The sequence below is a fragment of the Spermophilus citellus genome, assembly GCF_964194105.1.
Source record: "Spermophilus citellus genome assembly, chromosome: 10".
NCBI lineage: Eukaryota > Metazoa > Chordata > Mammalia > Rodentia > Sciuridae > Spermophilus > Spermophilus citellus.
In genome coordinates, this window is record NC_138197.1 from 50,223,917 (window position 1) to 50,240,831 (window position 16,915).

Below are 16,915 nucleotides of genomic sequence, written 5' to 3' on the forward strand. Positions count from 1 at the left end.
ATATCATGTTTTGATGCTTCAGCTTCCTCATTCCTTAACTATTTAACTTCCTTATTTGAGACCCCAGGAACTCTCTGCCTTCCTTCCCTTTTTGCTACCTGTCTCCTGGTTGCATTGTGGGTATTCATTTTTTACATCCTACCCTGTGTTAGCTGATAAGCCTGGTGGAGAATGCCCTTACCTGATCACTAGCCAAAATGTTTCTAGTACTCTGCATGGATGGGTGCACAGTAGCCGCCCATTAATATTTGTTGAATTCTTATTTGTTTTGCAATCACTTCAGGTTCTACTTAGAACACTGAGGATGATACTCAGAAGCTTCTTTCTTTGGACTGGTGTTCCTAAGGACTTGAGATTTATTTTCTGCCCCCCCCCATTCATTTTCTCCATGAATTGGGGGGGCAGAAAATAAATATAGCATCTGTCTCACAGGGAATGTAAGGAAAAAGTGAACATTGATTGGTATTTATGAGAGGGTCTTTGAGCAAAGGACTCTATCAAGATTAATGTCTCAAAAAAGAATATCTCATAGGAAAATAATTTGGAGACCTGTTTGGAATGTTCTTAAGGAGAATGAATCTTCTTTATTGACCCAGTAAATTATTTTATTGGTGGCATGTTGGTGTACCTAGGAGAGAAGGAAATAAATTACTTACTGTCTTCATCTTTTAGGATTCATACTTAAATACTTTCAGATGACATGTGATGATATCTAGGATTGCTTCTAAAAACATAGGTTAGGTTTAGAGGGTAAAAGAATGGATGAAACAACATCCATTCCAGGTGATAATTGTTGAAGCCACGTCCCAAGCATATAAAAGTTAGTTCTACTGTCTACTTTTGTATTTATTTGAAATTTATTTTAGTAATGCCTTGCAAATTTTGTCCCCATAGTATAGGCTTTGGAATCAGGCAGGCCATATTTAAGATGGGCTGCAATACTTAATATGTGAACTTAGATAAGTGGCCTAACCTGTCTAAAATTGCTGTGTCCCCTGTGGAACAGAGAGATTACTTTGCTTTTGAGTAGTTCAGTACACATGGATACAACACACATACATGCATAAACACATGCTATATATACATCAACACATATGCATCTTCACAGCCAAGTTTTACCCTAATCAGTTGGAAACAAACCAAGTAGGTCATGTTTACAGGAAGATAGTGCCTTTTAATGACCTATTTTCCCACTTGCTGATAAATAGGAAAGCCTTTCCTTTTCACTGGGTGCCTTCCCAGCATTCAAACATTTCTAAGAATCACCAGAGGTGTATTCTAGTATATATTCATGTTCTTTAGGTCTCATCCACTAGTGGGTTCCAGGTGGATGTTTAGCTTCTTGAGAAGTTGTGGGACAGTGAAGTTGGTCTCATCATCTTGGTGTCTGCTGCCCTTTTTGTTCTCTGCCCAGAGCCCTGCCTGCAACACTGTAGACCTCCATGGAGCTCTGCATCTGGACCTCTGGTGATCCCACCTTCTTTCCTTGGTCAGTGCAGAGGCAACTCTGCCTTCTTGTTCCAGTGCTTTCAGAGAGGGCTCCCAGGGTGGTGTAGTGTTGGTAGGATCCTATTGGGGTAGTTGTGAAAACTATCCTCTACATTTCAAGACACGGTCTAGCAGGGCTGGGATACAAGGTGGCCAGTACCACAGTTTCCTACTGAGTCTAGTGTTACTGCTTCTTTCAGTAGCTAGATATACTTCCTTGATTCTTCCCCACTCTGGGTCATTTCCCTCTAGGTCCTTAGCCTGTCTACCTTCTCTTAGTGGTTGCTCTTATCTTTACATCTTAAAAGCTACCAAAGGCTTTCTGGCCCTTTGCAAAACAGGTAGTTACCTACTTGTATGTTTCCCTAAATACTCTAAGAATTAAGTTCTACAAAAATTCTATGGCATCAAAACTGATTCTTCTGTCTGATCTGCCTCCACCAAAATATTTTGTGAAATCCTGCTTCATAGTACATACTCAAAATAGTAACGGTAGTATTACCTAGAGTGAGAATTATCAGCAGTGTGGAACTGCTGATCATCAGAGGTTGCCTTATAACAGGTCAGGGATCTCGAGATGAATTTCTGTTTCCTTGTGGCCGTTCAAACTTTAAAAAAAAAAGATCACATATTAAGTGTCTTCCCTCCTTTTAAGGTTCTTCTTCATGTCATTGCATGTTTTTGTGTAAGATACACTATCACTGGGAGAAGATGATTTATTGAGTCAAACCACAGGATCAATTTAAAAATAACCTCTGAAGACTTTCTGGCCGTTGTCCTGTTCTTTCAAGCTATGTGTAGGTGCTGCATTAATAACCTTGGAGAATAAATACCATTGCCAGTTGCAAAATTGGGACGGGAGATATTGACTGATAACTGATTATAAATGAGCCTCAACATGGTAGGTGTGTCCTGTAGATCTTAGGGTGTGGTGTTCTTTTACTTAGAAATTGCGAGGAAAAAAAAAAGAAAAAAAAAACTATGAGGAAATTTAGTTTTGTTTATGTTCCAGGGTTTCTAATAATTTTTATTTTTATTATTTTTTAAAATTTTTAGTTGTTGATGGACCTTTATTTATTTATTAATTTATATGTGGTGCTGAGAATCGAACCCAGTGCTTCACACATGCTGGGCAAGCACTCTACCACTGAGCCACAACCTCAGCCTCAGGGGTTCTAATCTTTTAAAGTTCTATTTAACATTCTTCCTCTTTTCAGAACATTTAAATGTACATAAGTACAGTTTGGAGTAAGTCTAAATAGATTCTTGTTTCACTTTTTTTGTTGTTGTTGTTCCCATGTTAATCTATTTGACCAGCATCAACTGTCCAAAGAGACCCAATAGTAAAAATTATATGGGTAACATAAATTTTTATTAGCACAAAGATTTCTGATCATAAAATCTATAAAGCAGCATTTAATGTAGTCGTCCTGGAAGATTATGTAGGCTTATTAATTGTTATTACAAATCTCTTATTTCTTAGTATTTCTTTGTATTTTTCTATTAAAGTAATCGTGTGTGTGTGTGTGTGTGTGTGTGTGTGTGTGTGTATGTGTGTGTGTGTGTATGCAAATGTGTGTGTATGAATGAAAGAGGCTTGTGTTTGCTGACCCAGCCCATGGGAGAATCTATCTCACTTTGTTCCATGAGTGCTTGGCTACCCCACCCTATATTAAGCTCTTGTTGTCAAGAGCAGATGGGCTGGACCGTGGGTTTCCATGTAAATGTTATTCAGGTTAATATTTGAATGGCTTGGATGGGAAGGGCATTCTTCCTGCTGTGCTGTCAGCATGTGTTAGATTCATTGACTTGAGCCAACCTTCCACATGTAAGTCTCTCATCTGAGCTGTCTTCATCAATTTCTTGGATTTCTGTGGTTTTACAGACTATCTCTTTCAATCTCTTCAGGTCTCAAAGTTGGTGTGTGTGAATAGATTCTTCAGCAGGCTTGGTTGGGATGCTGGTTTGAAGAGGGTAACTTTTGATGCTAGAAGAAGAGATCCCACTGTGGAAAGTTTTTGTTGATTAGCCTACCCCCAACCCCATGCAAGAAACTTTGAGTATTATATCTACAACTTTCACTAACTAGATCCTAAGTTTGAAACAAAATTTGAAACTTCCTTTTCTCTGGTTATTCTTGTAAGAAGAAAATAGTGTTGTTAGAACAAATTTATGAAGTTAGAATTAAGATATGTTGTCTGTGGGGTTGTTTTCTGATCACTAAGACTTACAAAGTTTCATGATTTGGGAGTAATATCCACCTGCTTACCTTGTAACTACTCCAGGGAAATGAAGAGATATATGTATGAGGTGTCTTCAGAATCATATTATTATTTGTTTAGTCAGTAGATATTTCACATTTATCAAACCTCTTCTCCATAAAATGCTTCATTGTAAGATATAGAAAAAAGAGGCCATAAGAAGGGCATGATGGCAAATGAGACTCACTTGTAACATAATGGAGGCCCACTAGGTTTTTGCTATAGTTATTGTTTTGACCTTAAATAGGATAATATTAAGCTCATTTTATAAAAGTTTTACAAAAAATTATGTTTCATTTTCCTCTATATTGGAAACCAGCTTAGTGAAATGACAATGATAACTGAATTCTCTTTCCCACTTCTTAAGTTCAAATATGACTATCCATGAACCTGATAAGTACAAGATGAAATCTTTTCTGATAGCTTTTAGTTATAGTGTAATAATAGTATTTCAGTCCATACATAGTAACCATGTTTTATATTTTGTGGAATGTTCAATGGACTTGATTTTTTATTAAGAAATGCAATTGATTTTTTATGAAGTTCAATACCCAATGAAACTTAAAGATATTTAATTTTATCCAGTTTTTATAGCTTCCTTTCAGATATATTGAAGTTTAGGTAAATAAGCATATAATAATTACTACTATAATGTATTTTAAAAATATAAAGACAAGGCCGTTTCCTACCTACAGGTAATAAGATACAATTTCTCTTCAAAATTTAATTCCAATATCACTCCACTTTATGCATTATGTTCTTTGCATATGGCCTTCCTCTGTGAAGTACTGCTTATCAGTTATAAGGTATTTGTTTTATAGATTCATCTCCTTGACTGACCTATGAGCCCCTTCAGGAAAAGGCCTATATTTCCATGTGTCTCTGGGCCTTGTCTCTGCTCCTGGTACACACTGGATGTTTTTTTTTTTTTAAATTAATTAATTAATTAATTATTTCTTACATATATCACAACATACTGGATCTTTGATGAAAGTTCATGAAATTAAATTAAACTGATGTCATAGGGGCTTTGGTAATATATGATCTGAACCAAAGAGTTGACAAATATGCTAATCAGCCTGATTTAATTATTCCACAATGTATACCTGTATCAAAACATCACATTGTGCATCTTAAACATATTTATGAATAAAATTTTTTAAAGTTAAAAAAATAGTAATGGAACTAAATAAAACAAAAGATTGAATGTCATTAAGATATAAATTCTTGTTTTAAGTTTGTAAATTTTTCTAAGCATTTAAGGTGAACACTTTAAAAGTTTATATTTAAATCATTTACAAGTCTAAGACAATAGTTGGAAATTGTTAGGTTAGTGTATGCTTGGAGTGGTTTATTTACAATGGAGAGAACACTGCATTTAGTTCGATCTGAGTTTGACGATTGGCTCTACCATTCTGATATTCTTGGGAAATTGCTTTAACCACTGGTATTGATTTCCTTACATGCAAAAACTTGTTGCATATAGTTTTTGGGAGAATTAGATAAGATGATATAAAAAGGGGACTTTTGTAAACTTTAATGTGCTCAACAGGTGTAGGCTGCTATTTATTATACTGGGAAACTACAAATTCAGCAAGCCCTTTCTAAATCTTTACCTATCTGTGGTTATGGTAACTATGTTCATGAATAGATTCTAAATACCGCATATGATATGCAGCATATCTCTCTAGAAATCTGCTGTTGATTGTGGTAGTTAATGAGTTCTGTGTTTGATTATGAAATGCATGTGTATCTTCATTTTTCCATCACCTGTACAAGTTTCTGATATGCCTAAATTATATCAGTTTTAATTTATGATAAGCTTTCTAAATACATAAAAATGAAAGTAAACTTAAATAACCTCACTATTAAAAAGAAGGCCATGTTGCCACCATATATCTTTTTGAAACAGAACAAATATACTAACAAACCCTAATGTCCTAAAATGCCCTCCAATTTGGGAATTCTTGATAGAATTTAGAGGTTCAAATGAGACTTGCAAAAAATTGCTATGGCAGGATAGGACCACAGTTCTGTGAAGCTCTTTTAAAATGCCAGGTAACTGGTGTTGTCTAAGATACAATCCCTCAGATCTTTGAGATATGATTAAACTTAAAATGTATGGTTTATCTAGCTGGAAACATTAGCACTATTCCTATCACCTGGCCAAGAGTTTTAGCTTGAGTAATAGTCCCATAAATAGAAATGTTTTATATGCTCATGTAGAATGTTCTGTTTAAAGAAAATTTAAGTTCATTAAATAAACTCTATCTGCTTTTGAATTTAAAGTTTGTTTGCCCCCAGATTTGTTTAGATTTTCCTAAATATCAGATGCATAAATATACTTTAAATCAGGGGGGGAAAATTTAGTATTATACTTTTTGAAATGGCAACTGTTGAATCATTGAACTGTGTCTCTGTGTTTTCTCCCTCCAGGAGAATGGTGTTGAACACTTGGGTTCTGAGGACCTGCCACAGTCCAGGTTTGCTTTTGGTGTTGGGTGTGTGAATTTATGTGCGTATTCTGCTCATTTAAAAGAGAATTCTTTGAATCTGATGTACTGAAATATTTTTCTACCCTTTTATTAGGGAATATCTCACACTACCATCGCCTGGACACACTTCCTCCTCAGAGAGTACTGTAACTTCAAGTGGTAAGTGGATTTGGAAGAGACACTGAAACAAACAAACAAAAAAAAAGGATTATAATTTTATATTCTGAAACCTGCTGAGATGTGAGCAAATGAGAAGAGCATAGGCAAATTCTCCTTTGCATAGGAGTCACACTGTTAGTTTCTTCCTATTGGTAGATTCTGGATCAGACGTTTTGAATATGGCTTCTGGTGGCCTTGACTGTAAATCACTCTGTGAGAAAGAGGAGGCAACAAGACCAGTGTCTTCCATGACAGAGATCCAAGGTAAGCTGGGTTCAATTGTAGCTTCATTCTAGGACTGGGGTTGTGGCTCAGTGGTGCAGTGGTCGCCTAGAATGTGTGGGGCACTGGGTTCAATCCTCAGCACCACAAAATAAAAAATAAACAAAACAAAGGCATTGTGTTCATCTACAAGTAAAAAATATATTTTTAAAAAAGAGTAGCTTCATTCTAATACACAAGGCAAACCTGTAAGCTAGTGAAGTCACTGTCCTTAATAGCTCGGCAATATTATATTAATTCTTACAAAATAATTCCTATAAAGGAATTTTGAAGACATTTTTTCACTCAATTTTGTAGATAGAACAAAACCAATATATTGTGTTGGGGCTTGAATATTTCCTTCTGATAGACTGACTGGACACTGCTGGGTTTCAAATATGACACAGATGTGACATCACTTAGGAAATTTTTAGAATTTGAATTAGTCTATCAGCTCAGAAGGATGGACCAATTAGTAGTGGTAAACTCAGGAGGCAAAAGAGCTAGATGATTTTAGATCCTTCCTGCTTCTATACTCTGAAAACAAATAGTTCTTAATCATTTTCAGAGAGACATCACTACAGTTGACCCCCAAGGGAGATGTAGGTTCCCATTCCTACTATAAAAAGGAAAAAGTCAAGGAAAATCCATTCTGTTCTTTGAATTCAACATGTAAATTTGAGGTGCAAGTCCTAAGTTAGAGTAGTTATAAAATGTCAGAAATGGAATCTGTTCCGTGTGTTAAGAATACAACTTATACTCAGTAAGGAAATGTTTTAATCAAAACTGCACCAAGATACCATTCTTTACCTGTCAAATAGACAAAGATGCAAAAAAATTGATTATATTCTGTTGGTAAGGTTGTAAAAGGAAAAAGGAATTCCTATATAGTGCTGTAGGAAATGTAAACTTTTGTAACAAAAATGGCTACAGTATCTATCAAAATGCAACACTGATGCAACAATTCAGTTTCTGGGAATTTAGCCTATAAATACATTCACGCACATACAAAATGACATATGTAAGCTTCTTTGATACAACATTGTTCCTAATAAAATTTTGGCAACAAGTTAACTATTAACAGAAGTCTATATTATGGCATATCTATGTAATGGAATTTTAATATGCATACATAAAACATGTATGATGAGAATTTTTCATGTAATACTATGAAAGGACTACTGTACCTTGAGAAAAGTATAGAAAATATGTATCATATGTAAAATTTGAAAAAAAAACACCAGTTTTTATGTCTGCAAAAAGTATTTCTGGAAGGCTAGACAAAAATTAATATCATGTTCTATAGGCAAGAACATCAGGTTTCTGGCAGGTATTGATGAAATTTTTTACTGTAAAACATTGTTTTTACTTATGGGCCATAAGAACTTACTCTCTGTCTGAAAATTTAAGGAAAACTAAAACAAAACATCTCTGGGGAGAAATGTGCATCTCTAAGGAATCTGGTGATCATTTTGTTTTCATTTGCATATAAAATTTTAAAATACAACACCTGCTTTAAATATATTTTTCTTAAAAAGAAAGAAAGGAAACTGTGTCTTGCTGCTCACTTCTGTGTCTGCATTAAACTAAATGCAGGACAAAAGATCCTGTGAAGAGGAGAAAATCACCTACAGTAATGACAGTATAGACGTCCACAAAAAATGTGGAAGTTACAAAAAGGCATGATACAAATTTAAAGTGTACCTTTTCTTTTGATGTCATATTCAGAAAGGTTCATGTTAGTAGGATATCACATGGTTATCATCTTTGCATATGTAAATTTTAAAAAACTGTTTGCCACACTATTAAAAAGCTTAGTTATGGGCTGGGGCTGAGGCTCGGGCTCAGTGGTAGAACACTTGCCTAACGTGTGGAGCATTGGGTTCTATTCTTGGCACATGCAAATAAATGAATAAGATAAAGGTCCATCAACAACCAAAAAAAAAAAAAAAGATGAAAGAAAAACCAGCCTACTTTGAAAGGGCGTTCATGGAGATGTTCCTTTGTTTGGGCAGTTTTATGTGGTTCAACTTCCCCATGGGCCTCCTCCATCCCTGACTCTGAGTCATGCGCCTTCGTGCATTTTGCAGTACCTACGTTTGTCTCACATGCTAAGGCTCTTGTCTTCCCTGGTCTGTCCACATTGCTACCCTCACAATTTCTTCCTCTTTTACTTGTTACTGCACCCCCAACTGTTGACTGTATTTCCTTTTTCTCATAGGCACCAGTCCAGATCCTGAGAACATTGTATGCCAAGACACTATGAGTAAGGATAAAGCCATATCAAATCTGGTAAGGAAGTACACACATGTGAACAATAAACTGGATGTTACTGTGGTAGAGCTGCCTCTTTAATTTGCAAAGGACTCTTAGAAGTATTCCCCATTTATTCTTTGAAAATTATGAGGTTAATCGAATTAGCCATCTTGAATATAGTCACTCTCTAAGCTCTCTAAGACATAAGGATAGCTATAAATGTTTATAGAAAAAAATGTTAATTCCTTTTGTGAAGGATGTCTTATTTCTACTTATATGAATTAATAATTGAAGGGTAACTTGTAGGCTATGGATCCAACTTCATGATTCTCCAGGGGTCTTACTTATGTATTAGTCCCACTGTTGTATGTGTGGAGTTTGTGTGTGTGTGTGTGTGTGTGTGTGTGTGTGTGTGTGTGTTGTAGTCTTCCTCTCAGTATATAAGCATTGTTGCATTTAGGTCCATTTGTCTGCAAGAAACAGATTCATGCAAACTAATCAAGTGAGGAGGAGTCTCTGATATGGGTGCATATGCGTGATAAATAAGGTAGAATAAAATGTTATGGCCTCCCAGTCTACAGGAAGTGGGACGGTGAGGTATGTGATCCGAAACTATCCTTTGACTGGTGTGAAGTATACATAGGGTGTAGTGCTGGCTAGCTCATATGCTGAAAATCATTCCCCCTGTAACTTCTTTAGTTATCCATAGTAGAGTGTTCTGAGGAAAAAAAATCCTTCCCATCTCAAAAAAAAAAAAAATTACACTTTAAGAAATAATCTATTAGGAAAATGTAGTAATTGTGGTAGTAGGACTGATTATAATGCAGTTGTAATAAATCAGATAAGAGATGGAGGTAGTTTAAACTTGGTGAAGATGGAGAAAAGGAGATGAATTTGAGATTTATTTAGAGGTGGAAATTCTCAGCAGTAGTGACTTCCATCAGGGATGTGGGAAAAGAGGTACCCAGGTTTTATGGATTAACCTACAAGAATGAATAGAATAACATGAGAGGATGGGAAAAGGAAGAACTGAATTTGTGAGGTTAAATAAGATCATTTTGAAGTAAGTTTTGGATTGATATGAGACATCTGTAGTCTCTAAGGAGATTTTATACATAACTATGCACCTATGTTCATAATCTCACTCATGTGACTCTTTTAGAAACAGAAACATGTTCATGAGTTATCAGCAAAGAACTCTGCAAATATGTGGATGAGATTTTCCAATGACTCGGGCAGGCAGGAAGGGAGCACTCAGGGTAATGATAGTATTTAGGAGAGAAGGCAACAGCCAAGAGACTGGGAAGGGAGGGAGACCCTCAGGAGAGGGAAAAACATCTTCAAGAAGATGTTTTTTTGTTTGTTTGTTTTATATGCTAAATGAGTTCAAGTGAGATTAAGAGTGAGGATGGTCATTGGATTTGGCACTAAGGAGGTCGTTGATGAGAGCAGTTTCCTTGGAGTGTTGGGCATAAGCTAGAGAAGTGCTGTATGTATACACGTGGCCGTATAACCAATGTGATTCTGCAACCTGTACACTTGGAAAAATGAGATATTATACACCATTTGATTCAAATGTATGATATTTCAAGATCATTGTATTGTCATGAACAACTAATAATAAAAAAAAGAAGTGCATTTGATCATGAGTGGAAGATAGACTGGATTCAGCCATGGTCAGGCCCTCCTGGAGCAAGGCTGAGGAGGGCCGCAGGAGGGCTGTGACTGGGAGAGGTCATGGGATTGAAAAAGACTCAAAAAACTCAAAAGTGTTCACCTGTTGATGACAGTGAGCCAGCACTTTACCTGTATTATTACATTTGTTTTAGTCTATTGAAACCTTCATTTCAGTTGTCTAAAAATTATATGGCATGGTATCAATGGCTCTACCAAGGAAATTGTTTTCTTAGACTTATTTTTTTGATGGGGAACTTTGGTTTTCTAAATTTCTCCATTCTTTTGAAAATGTCTAATAATACCATAAAAATAATTGCATACTTAAATTCTCCCATGAGATTTTCCCAGACAGTACAGTACAATCTTGTTGTTATGGTAACCCTTGTATACAAGTGCATTTATTATGTATAGAACAGTTGGTCAGTGACCTAAAAATATATTATGTGAAATTAAAACCTCACACAACACAATCTTTTTTTTTTTTTTTTGTACTGGGGATTGAACTCAGGGGCACTCAACCACTAAGCCACATCCCCAGCTCTATTTTGTGTTTCATTTAGAGACAGGGTCTCACTGAGTTGCTTAGCACCTCGCTTTTGCTGAGGCTGGCTTTGGACTTGTGATCCTCCTGTTTCAGCCTCCCAAGCTGCTGGGATTACAAGTGTGCACCACCACACCTGGAACAATCTTAACAGCTATCTTTGCCACAATTTCTCTCAAAAACCAACATAGGAAGCCACATTATATGGCTCTAGATCACCTCTACTTTATCTCTCATCCATCCATCCATCCATCCATCCATTCATCCATCCATTCATCCATCCATCCATCCCAGTTCTACCTCTCCTGTTGCTGCTGTCACACTCCTGGCCTGCAGATGTCCTATGCGGCTCTGCCTCCTTCCCATTCAGAACACTGACTTACCTAAGCCTCATTTACTTGGCAATTAATCCAAGTTTGCTTTGTGATAACTTGTGTCATGTTCACAGCTTTTCATGTTTATGTTCTATTTGCCTCAACTAGATTGAGAAGGCCCTTAGAAGTAGACTTGTTTTTGTTTTTCCTTAACCCTTATTACAATTCCCTGAGCACTGTAGAGTTGGGTTAGTAGAGGACAGGAAGTGAAGAAACGCTTGGTTATAAAGAACTTCCACTCTATGTACAACAATAAAATTTCCTTATGATTTTAGGAAGCCAAAGAGGAACCCAAAACAATAGAAGAGCATAGAAAAGAATGTGCTTCAGGAGGTAAGAAATGTGTTCTTTCAACCTCATATGTACTTTTGTCCCTGTGGCTATTTTTGTAGCTGTAGTCTGAATAAAGATATGCCACCTACAAATTCTGCATCCCTGGATAAGGTCAGCCAATAGAACCCAGTCCTGATTCCATTTGTATCATTGTCAAAAAGCCACATTGACATTTCATTGACTGTTCAATGCCAGAGGACTTGTAATAATTAGTGCTCTATTGTTAACTAAGAAGCAAGCCCGTGCATGTTGGTAGTAATTCTCTGCTCTACTTAGTTTTTTTCAGCATCACATCTAAAAGTAAAAAACAATGTTTTAAAAATGAGACCTAATATGCTTCCTTCCCTTCACTAGGATGGAACAGTGGCCAGAGTTCAGGCTGTCAGGTCACTCAGGCTCTAATTTGGGTCCAGCTCTGACCATTATGTGGTATTAGATAGTTATTCAATTTTGAGTCTCAGTTTCTCATCTGCAAAATGGTAATTATGTATTTAAAAAGTAAGTATAGTTTATAGAAAGTTGACAATATACTAAGTCCTAGGCTAAATTCCTTATGTGCATAGTTTTAGTTGATCCTGCAAATATGAGGTAAGGTACCCCATGGTTCATTTTCCTAGCCTGTGAAAAGCAGAAAACAGTGTCTGCCACAGAAGACTTGCTGTGAGTATTGATTGATTAATTTAATATGTATGAAGCACACAGAAAAGGGCCTGGCACAGCAGTTCTCATAAAAGTTATCTATTATATCAAAATAATATGCTTATTTTGTAGATGATTTAATAAGGTTGTTTTATTCATGATCACATATCTGTAAGAGCCAAAGCTTAGCTTTAAATCAAGTGTTATCAGTTTCAAATCTAATGCTCTTTATTAGATATATTGTCCTTTACAAAGTTGTCATAAAGAAAATCCTAATAAATGTAAAGAGCTTTGTTCTGGGACTGGCATATTGTAAACCTGAGTTTGATGCTATGTTTATTGTTACTGTTACTACCAGGATTATTATTATTTATTGTTACTGCTACTACTATTAGTATAACTATTATTCCTGCCGGTGCTGCTGTTAAAGTTTTAATCCAAGGAAGAACCAGAATACCAGAGGAAGGTATGCATGTAGCATGAGATCTAGTAAAACAAATATTCAAATGCAAAGAGGACAGATGGGCCCATCTCTTGACTCTGTTACATCTTCCGGTTTCAAAGACTGCTTGAGATGTGAATTGGTGATCTTAATGCTCTGATCCCAATGGCTTCGCAAACATTATCTTACAATTTAAGCATCCATATTAGCTGGCTATCATCTCAGATGTATTTAAATGAAATGCCTTCATTTAGTAAATATGGGACATAACAGTATTTAATGAAAATGCACTTTTAGGTGTTGAGCCATCTTAACCAAATATTCATTCTCTTTTGATAGAATCTGGGATTTCCCCTGTTCCAGTAACTACCGCGAAATCAGTTAACTTCAGACAAAGTGAAAAGTAAGCTCTTTTTTATGTTTTAATTTCACTTTTTATTTTTCTGTTGGATTATATTCTGAGCAAGTCCTTTGTCTTATCCTATAGCACGTCTGCTAATGAGAAGGAAGTGGAGGTGAGTTTAAACCCATTTTTTTCCTTTTTTTTTTTTTTTAAATTTCAGACTCACCTGCTTCATTGGCTTTATGCTTAGCATAACACACACACACTCAGGTATGTCTGGTGTCTGTTTGGCCTAAAAGTGACAAAGCACAGGTCCAGCCCATGCATGACAGTGTTCTACTGCTGGGACGAGAAAAAAATGTCTCAGAATAATACTGTGTAAAATTGAAATGTTCGACCACATTAAACTTTCTCTCTTCACCCTCGTGTTATTTTGACAACAGGCGGAATTTCTCAGATTATCTTTGGGATTTAAATGTGACTGGTTTACATTAGAGAAAAGAGTGAAGCTTGAAGAGCGATCCCGGGACTTGGCAGAAGACAATTTGAAGAAAGAAATCACTAACTGTTTAAAGCTCTTGGAGGTATAAACCAGATTATTTGGAAGCTATACATTTGGTTGTATTTTAATGATGTTCATAATTACATTTGAGTTTACTTGGATGACTAAAACCAACACTATATGCTAAACCCTGCCAAACAAAATGTGGATAAATAGAATTAAAGATCAGGCCAAAATAAAAGGTTCACTAATGGGAGATTATCGGGAATAATATTTAAAAAATACCTTTTTAAATAATATTTAAAAAATACCTCTTAAAGTAGATTGTACAACTCATCTGCCTTCTCAGGATTTTCAGACAGAAAATAAAATGGGAGATAATATTTTAAGCTTCATAATGGGAAAATCTATTTCCATTTATGATTAACTGAAGAAAAAGTGTCACTTGAGTCTTGTCAGTCAAGTTGCTGTAAAGTACTGAGAGAAGAATGAGGGTATGAGGAAGATACAACTGTTATCCTTCCATCTCATGAAATTTCCACTAATTTAGAGACAGTTCAGAAATTGAGGAGTTTCATTTTGGGTGAAGAAACTAAAAATTGGGAAATCATAGTAAAAAATTTTTTGTGATAAAAAGTATAAAACATGAAATTTACCATCTTAATTTTAACAGTATATATGTTCAGTAGTGTTGAGTATATTTAAATTGTTACAAAATGGATTTCCAGAAGTTTTTTAGCTTTCAAAACTGAAACCCTACATCCACTGACTCCCATTTTCCTCCTTAACCCACCTCCTTGAAACCACATTTCTACTGTGTCTATGAATTTGACTGTTAGACACACCTCATGTAAGTGGACTCATACAATATAAGTATTTGTTAAACTGGTTTATTTTACTTAGCATGATGTCTTGAAGGTTTATCTGTGTTATAACATATGACAGTGTTTCCTTCCTTTAGAAAGCTGAATAATATTCCATTTTATGTATATAACACATTTTTTTTATCCATCCATTCGTGGACATTTGGGTTGCTTCTACCTCTTACCTATTGCAAATTGTGCTGTTAGAAACATGGGTGTTCAAATATCTCTTCAATTCTTTCGAGTAATCATCCAGAAGTGGAATTTGCTGGATCATATAGTAATTCTATTTTAACCTTTTGAAACCCCTCCCCCTCATACTGTTTGCATAGTGGCTGCTGGTTTTTATATTGTCACCAACTGTATTTTGTCCAAGTCTTCACCAACACTTGTCATTTTCTGATTTTATAATAGGCATCCTCATGGGTGCAAGGTGGTAAATTGTGGGTTTGATTTGCATTTCACTGATGACTAATTATATTGGGCATCTTTTCATATAGCTTGTTGGACATTTGAAAATACTCTGTCCATTTTTAAATCAAGTTATTTAAAGTTATATGAATTCCTTTACAGTTATATCCCTTTAAGTTGCATTCTTAAAATGCCTTTTTACTCTATTAATCTGGTCCTTTGATGCACAAAAGCTTTTAACATAGTTCCATTTGTTTCTCTCTCTTTTTTATATATATATACACCTTTATTGTCTGTTCTTTTGGTATCCTATCCAAGAAATTGTAGCTCAATTCTATGCTATGAAGCTTTTCCTCTGTGTTTTCTTCCAGGAGTTTTCTAACTTGGATTCTTACTTTTAAGTCTTTTATCAATTTTGAGTTAATTTTTCTATATGGTACAGAGGATGGGTCCAATTTCATACTTTTGCATATGAACAGCCACTTTTCTCAACACTGTTTGTTGAACAGATTTTTTTCCCCTTGTGCATTCTTGGTACTTTCTCAAAGACCAATTGACCATATACACAAGAGTTTATTTTCCAGGCCCTCCTGTTTCATTAGTCTTGTATCTGCTCTTTTGGTGATGTACTGAGTCAAGGGTCTCATAAATGTTAGGCATAAGCTCTACCACTGAGATATAAGATATAAGATACTATCAGGCCCACATGTTCCTATTTCTGTGGAAAAAAATGGGATTTTTACTAGAGAATGTCTTGAATCTGTAGATTGCTCTGGGTAGTATGGATACTTCAAATTAGATCTACTTATCTATGAACACAGGATATCTTTTCATTTATTTGTGTATTTAACTTTTTTCAGCAACGTTCTATAGTTTTCAATATACAAGACAAGACTTCTCCCTCCTTGGTTAGGTTTATTCCAAAGTATTATTCCTTTATTATGCTATTGTAAATGGAATTCTTTTCTTTCTTTCTTTCTTTTTATTTTTTTTTTTAGTTGTAGATGGACACAATACCTTTATTTTGTGTGGTGCTGAGGATCAAATTCTATAATTTTGCTGAATTTGTTTATTCTGACAGTTTTTGTGTGTGTGGAATCATTAGTGTTTTCTACACAAAAGATCATGCCATCTTTGAACAGATATTTTTGCTTTTTCCTTCCTTATTTGGATTTTTTAAAATTCCTTCCCTTCCCTTCCCTTCCCTTCCCTTCCCTTCCCTTCCCTTCCCTTCCCTTCCCTTCCCTTCCCTTCCCTTCCCTTCCCTTCCCTTCCCTTCCCTTCCCTTCCCTTCCCTTCCCTTCCCTTCCCTTCCCTTCCCTTCCCTTCCCTTCCCTTCCCTTCCCTTCCCTTCCCTTCCCTTCCCTTCCCTTCCCTTCCCTTCCCTTCCCTTCCCTTCCCTTCCCTTCCCTTCCCTTCCCTTCCCTTCCCTTCCCTTCCCTTCCCTTCCCTTCCCTTCCCTTCCCTTCCCTTCCCTTCCCTTCCCTTCCTTCCCCCTAGTTGTTCTGGTTATAGCACTAATGTTCTAATATGTTGAATAGAAGTGCTAAGGGTGGGAATCCTTGCCTTATTCCTGATCTGAGAGGAATAGTTTTGTCTTTCTCCACTGAGTATGATGTTCATTGTGGGTTTTTCATGTATGACTTATATTATGTTGAGGTAATTTCCTGTTCCTAGTTTTTTTGATGTGTTTTCTTTAAATCATGAAAGTGTTGAATCTTATCAAATGCCTTTTCTACATCAGTTGAACAAAGCATGATTTTTGTGTTCCTTTCTGTTAGCATGTGGTATGCTATGATTGATGTTCATATGTCGTTCATGTTTGCATTCCAAAACTAAATCCCACTGGAGTAGGCTGTATAATATCTTC

General features: G+C 35.8%; 1 protein-coding gene across 1 annotated transcript in view; it reads left to right on the forward strand.

The window, feature by feature from the left end:
• IRAG2 (inositol 1,4,5-triphosphate receptor associated 2) overlaps nucleotides 1-16,915 on the forward strand; it is a gene marked incomplete at its 5' end in the record, with an annotated part of 119,124 nt that overhangs the window by 82,675 nt on the left and 19,534 nt on the right. Inside the window, 8 exons of the mRNA XM_081310802.1 lie at nucleotides 6,186-6,232; nucleotides 6,339-6,403; nucleotides 6,560-6,667; nucleotides 8,886-8,956; nucleotides 11,788-11,845; nucleotides 13,266-13,329; nucleotides 13,414-13,441; nucleotides 13,713-13,853. Coding sequence (XP_081166928.1) covers nucleotides 6,186-6,232; nucleotides 6,339-6,403; nucleotides 6,560-6,667; nucleotides 8,886-8,956; nucleotides 11,788-11,845; nucleotides 13,266-13,329; nucleotides 13,414-13,441; nucleotides 13,713-13,853 — 582 coding nt within the window. The remainder of the gene's footprint in view (nucleotides 1-6,185; nucleotides 6,233-6,338; nucleotides 6,404-6,559; nucleotides 6,668-8,885; nucleotides 8,957-11,787; nucleotides 11,846-13,265; nucleotides 13,330-13,413; nucleotides 13,442-13,712; nucleotides 13,854-16,915) is intronic.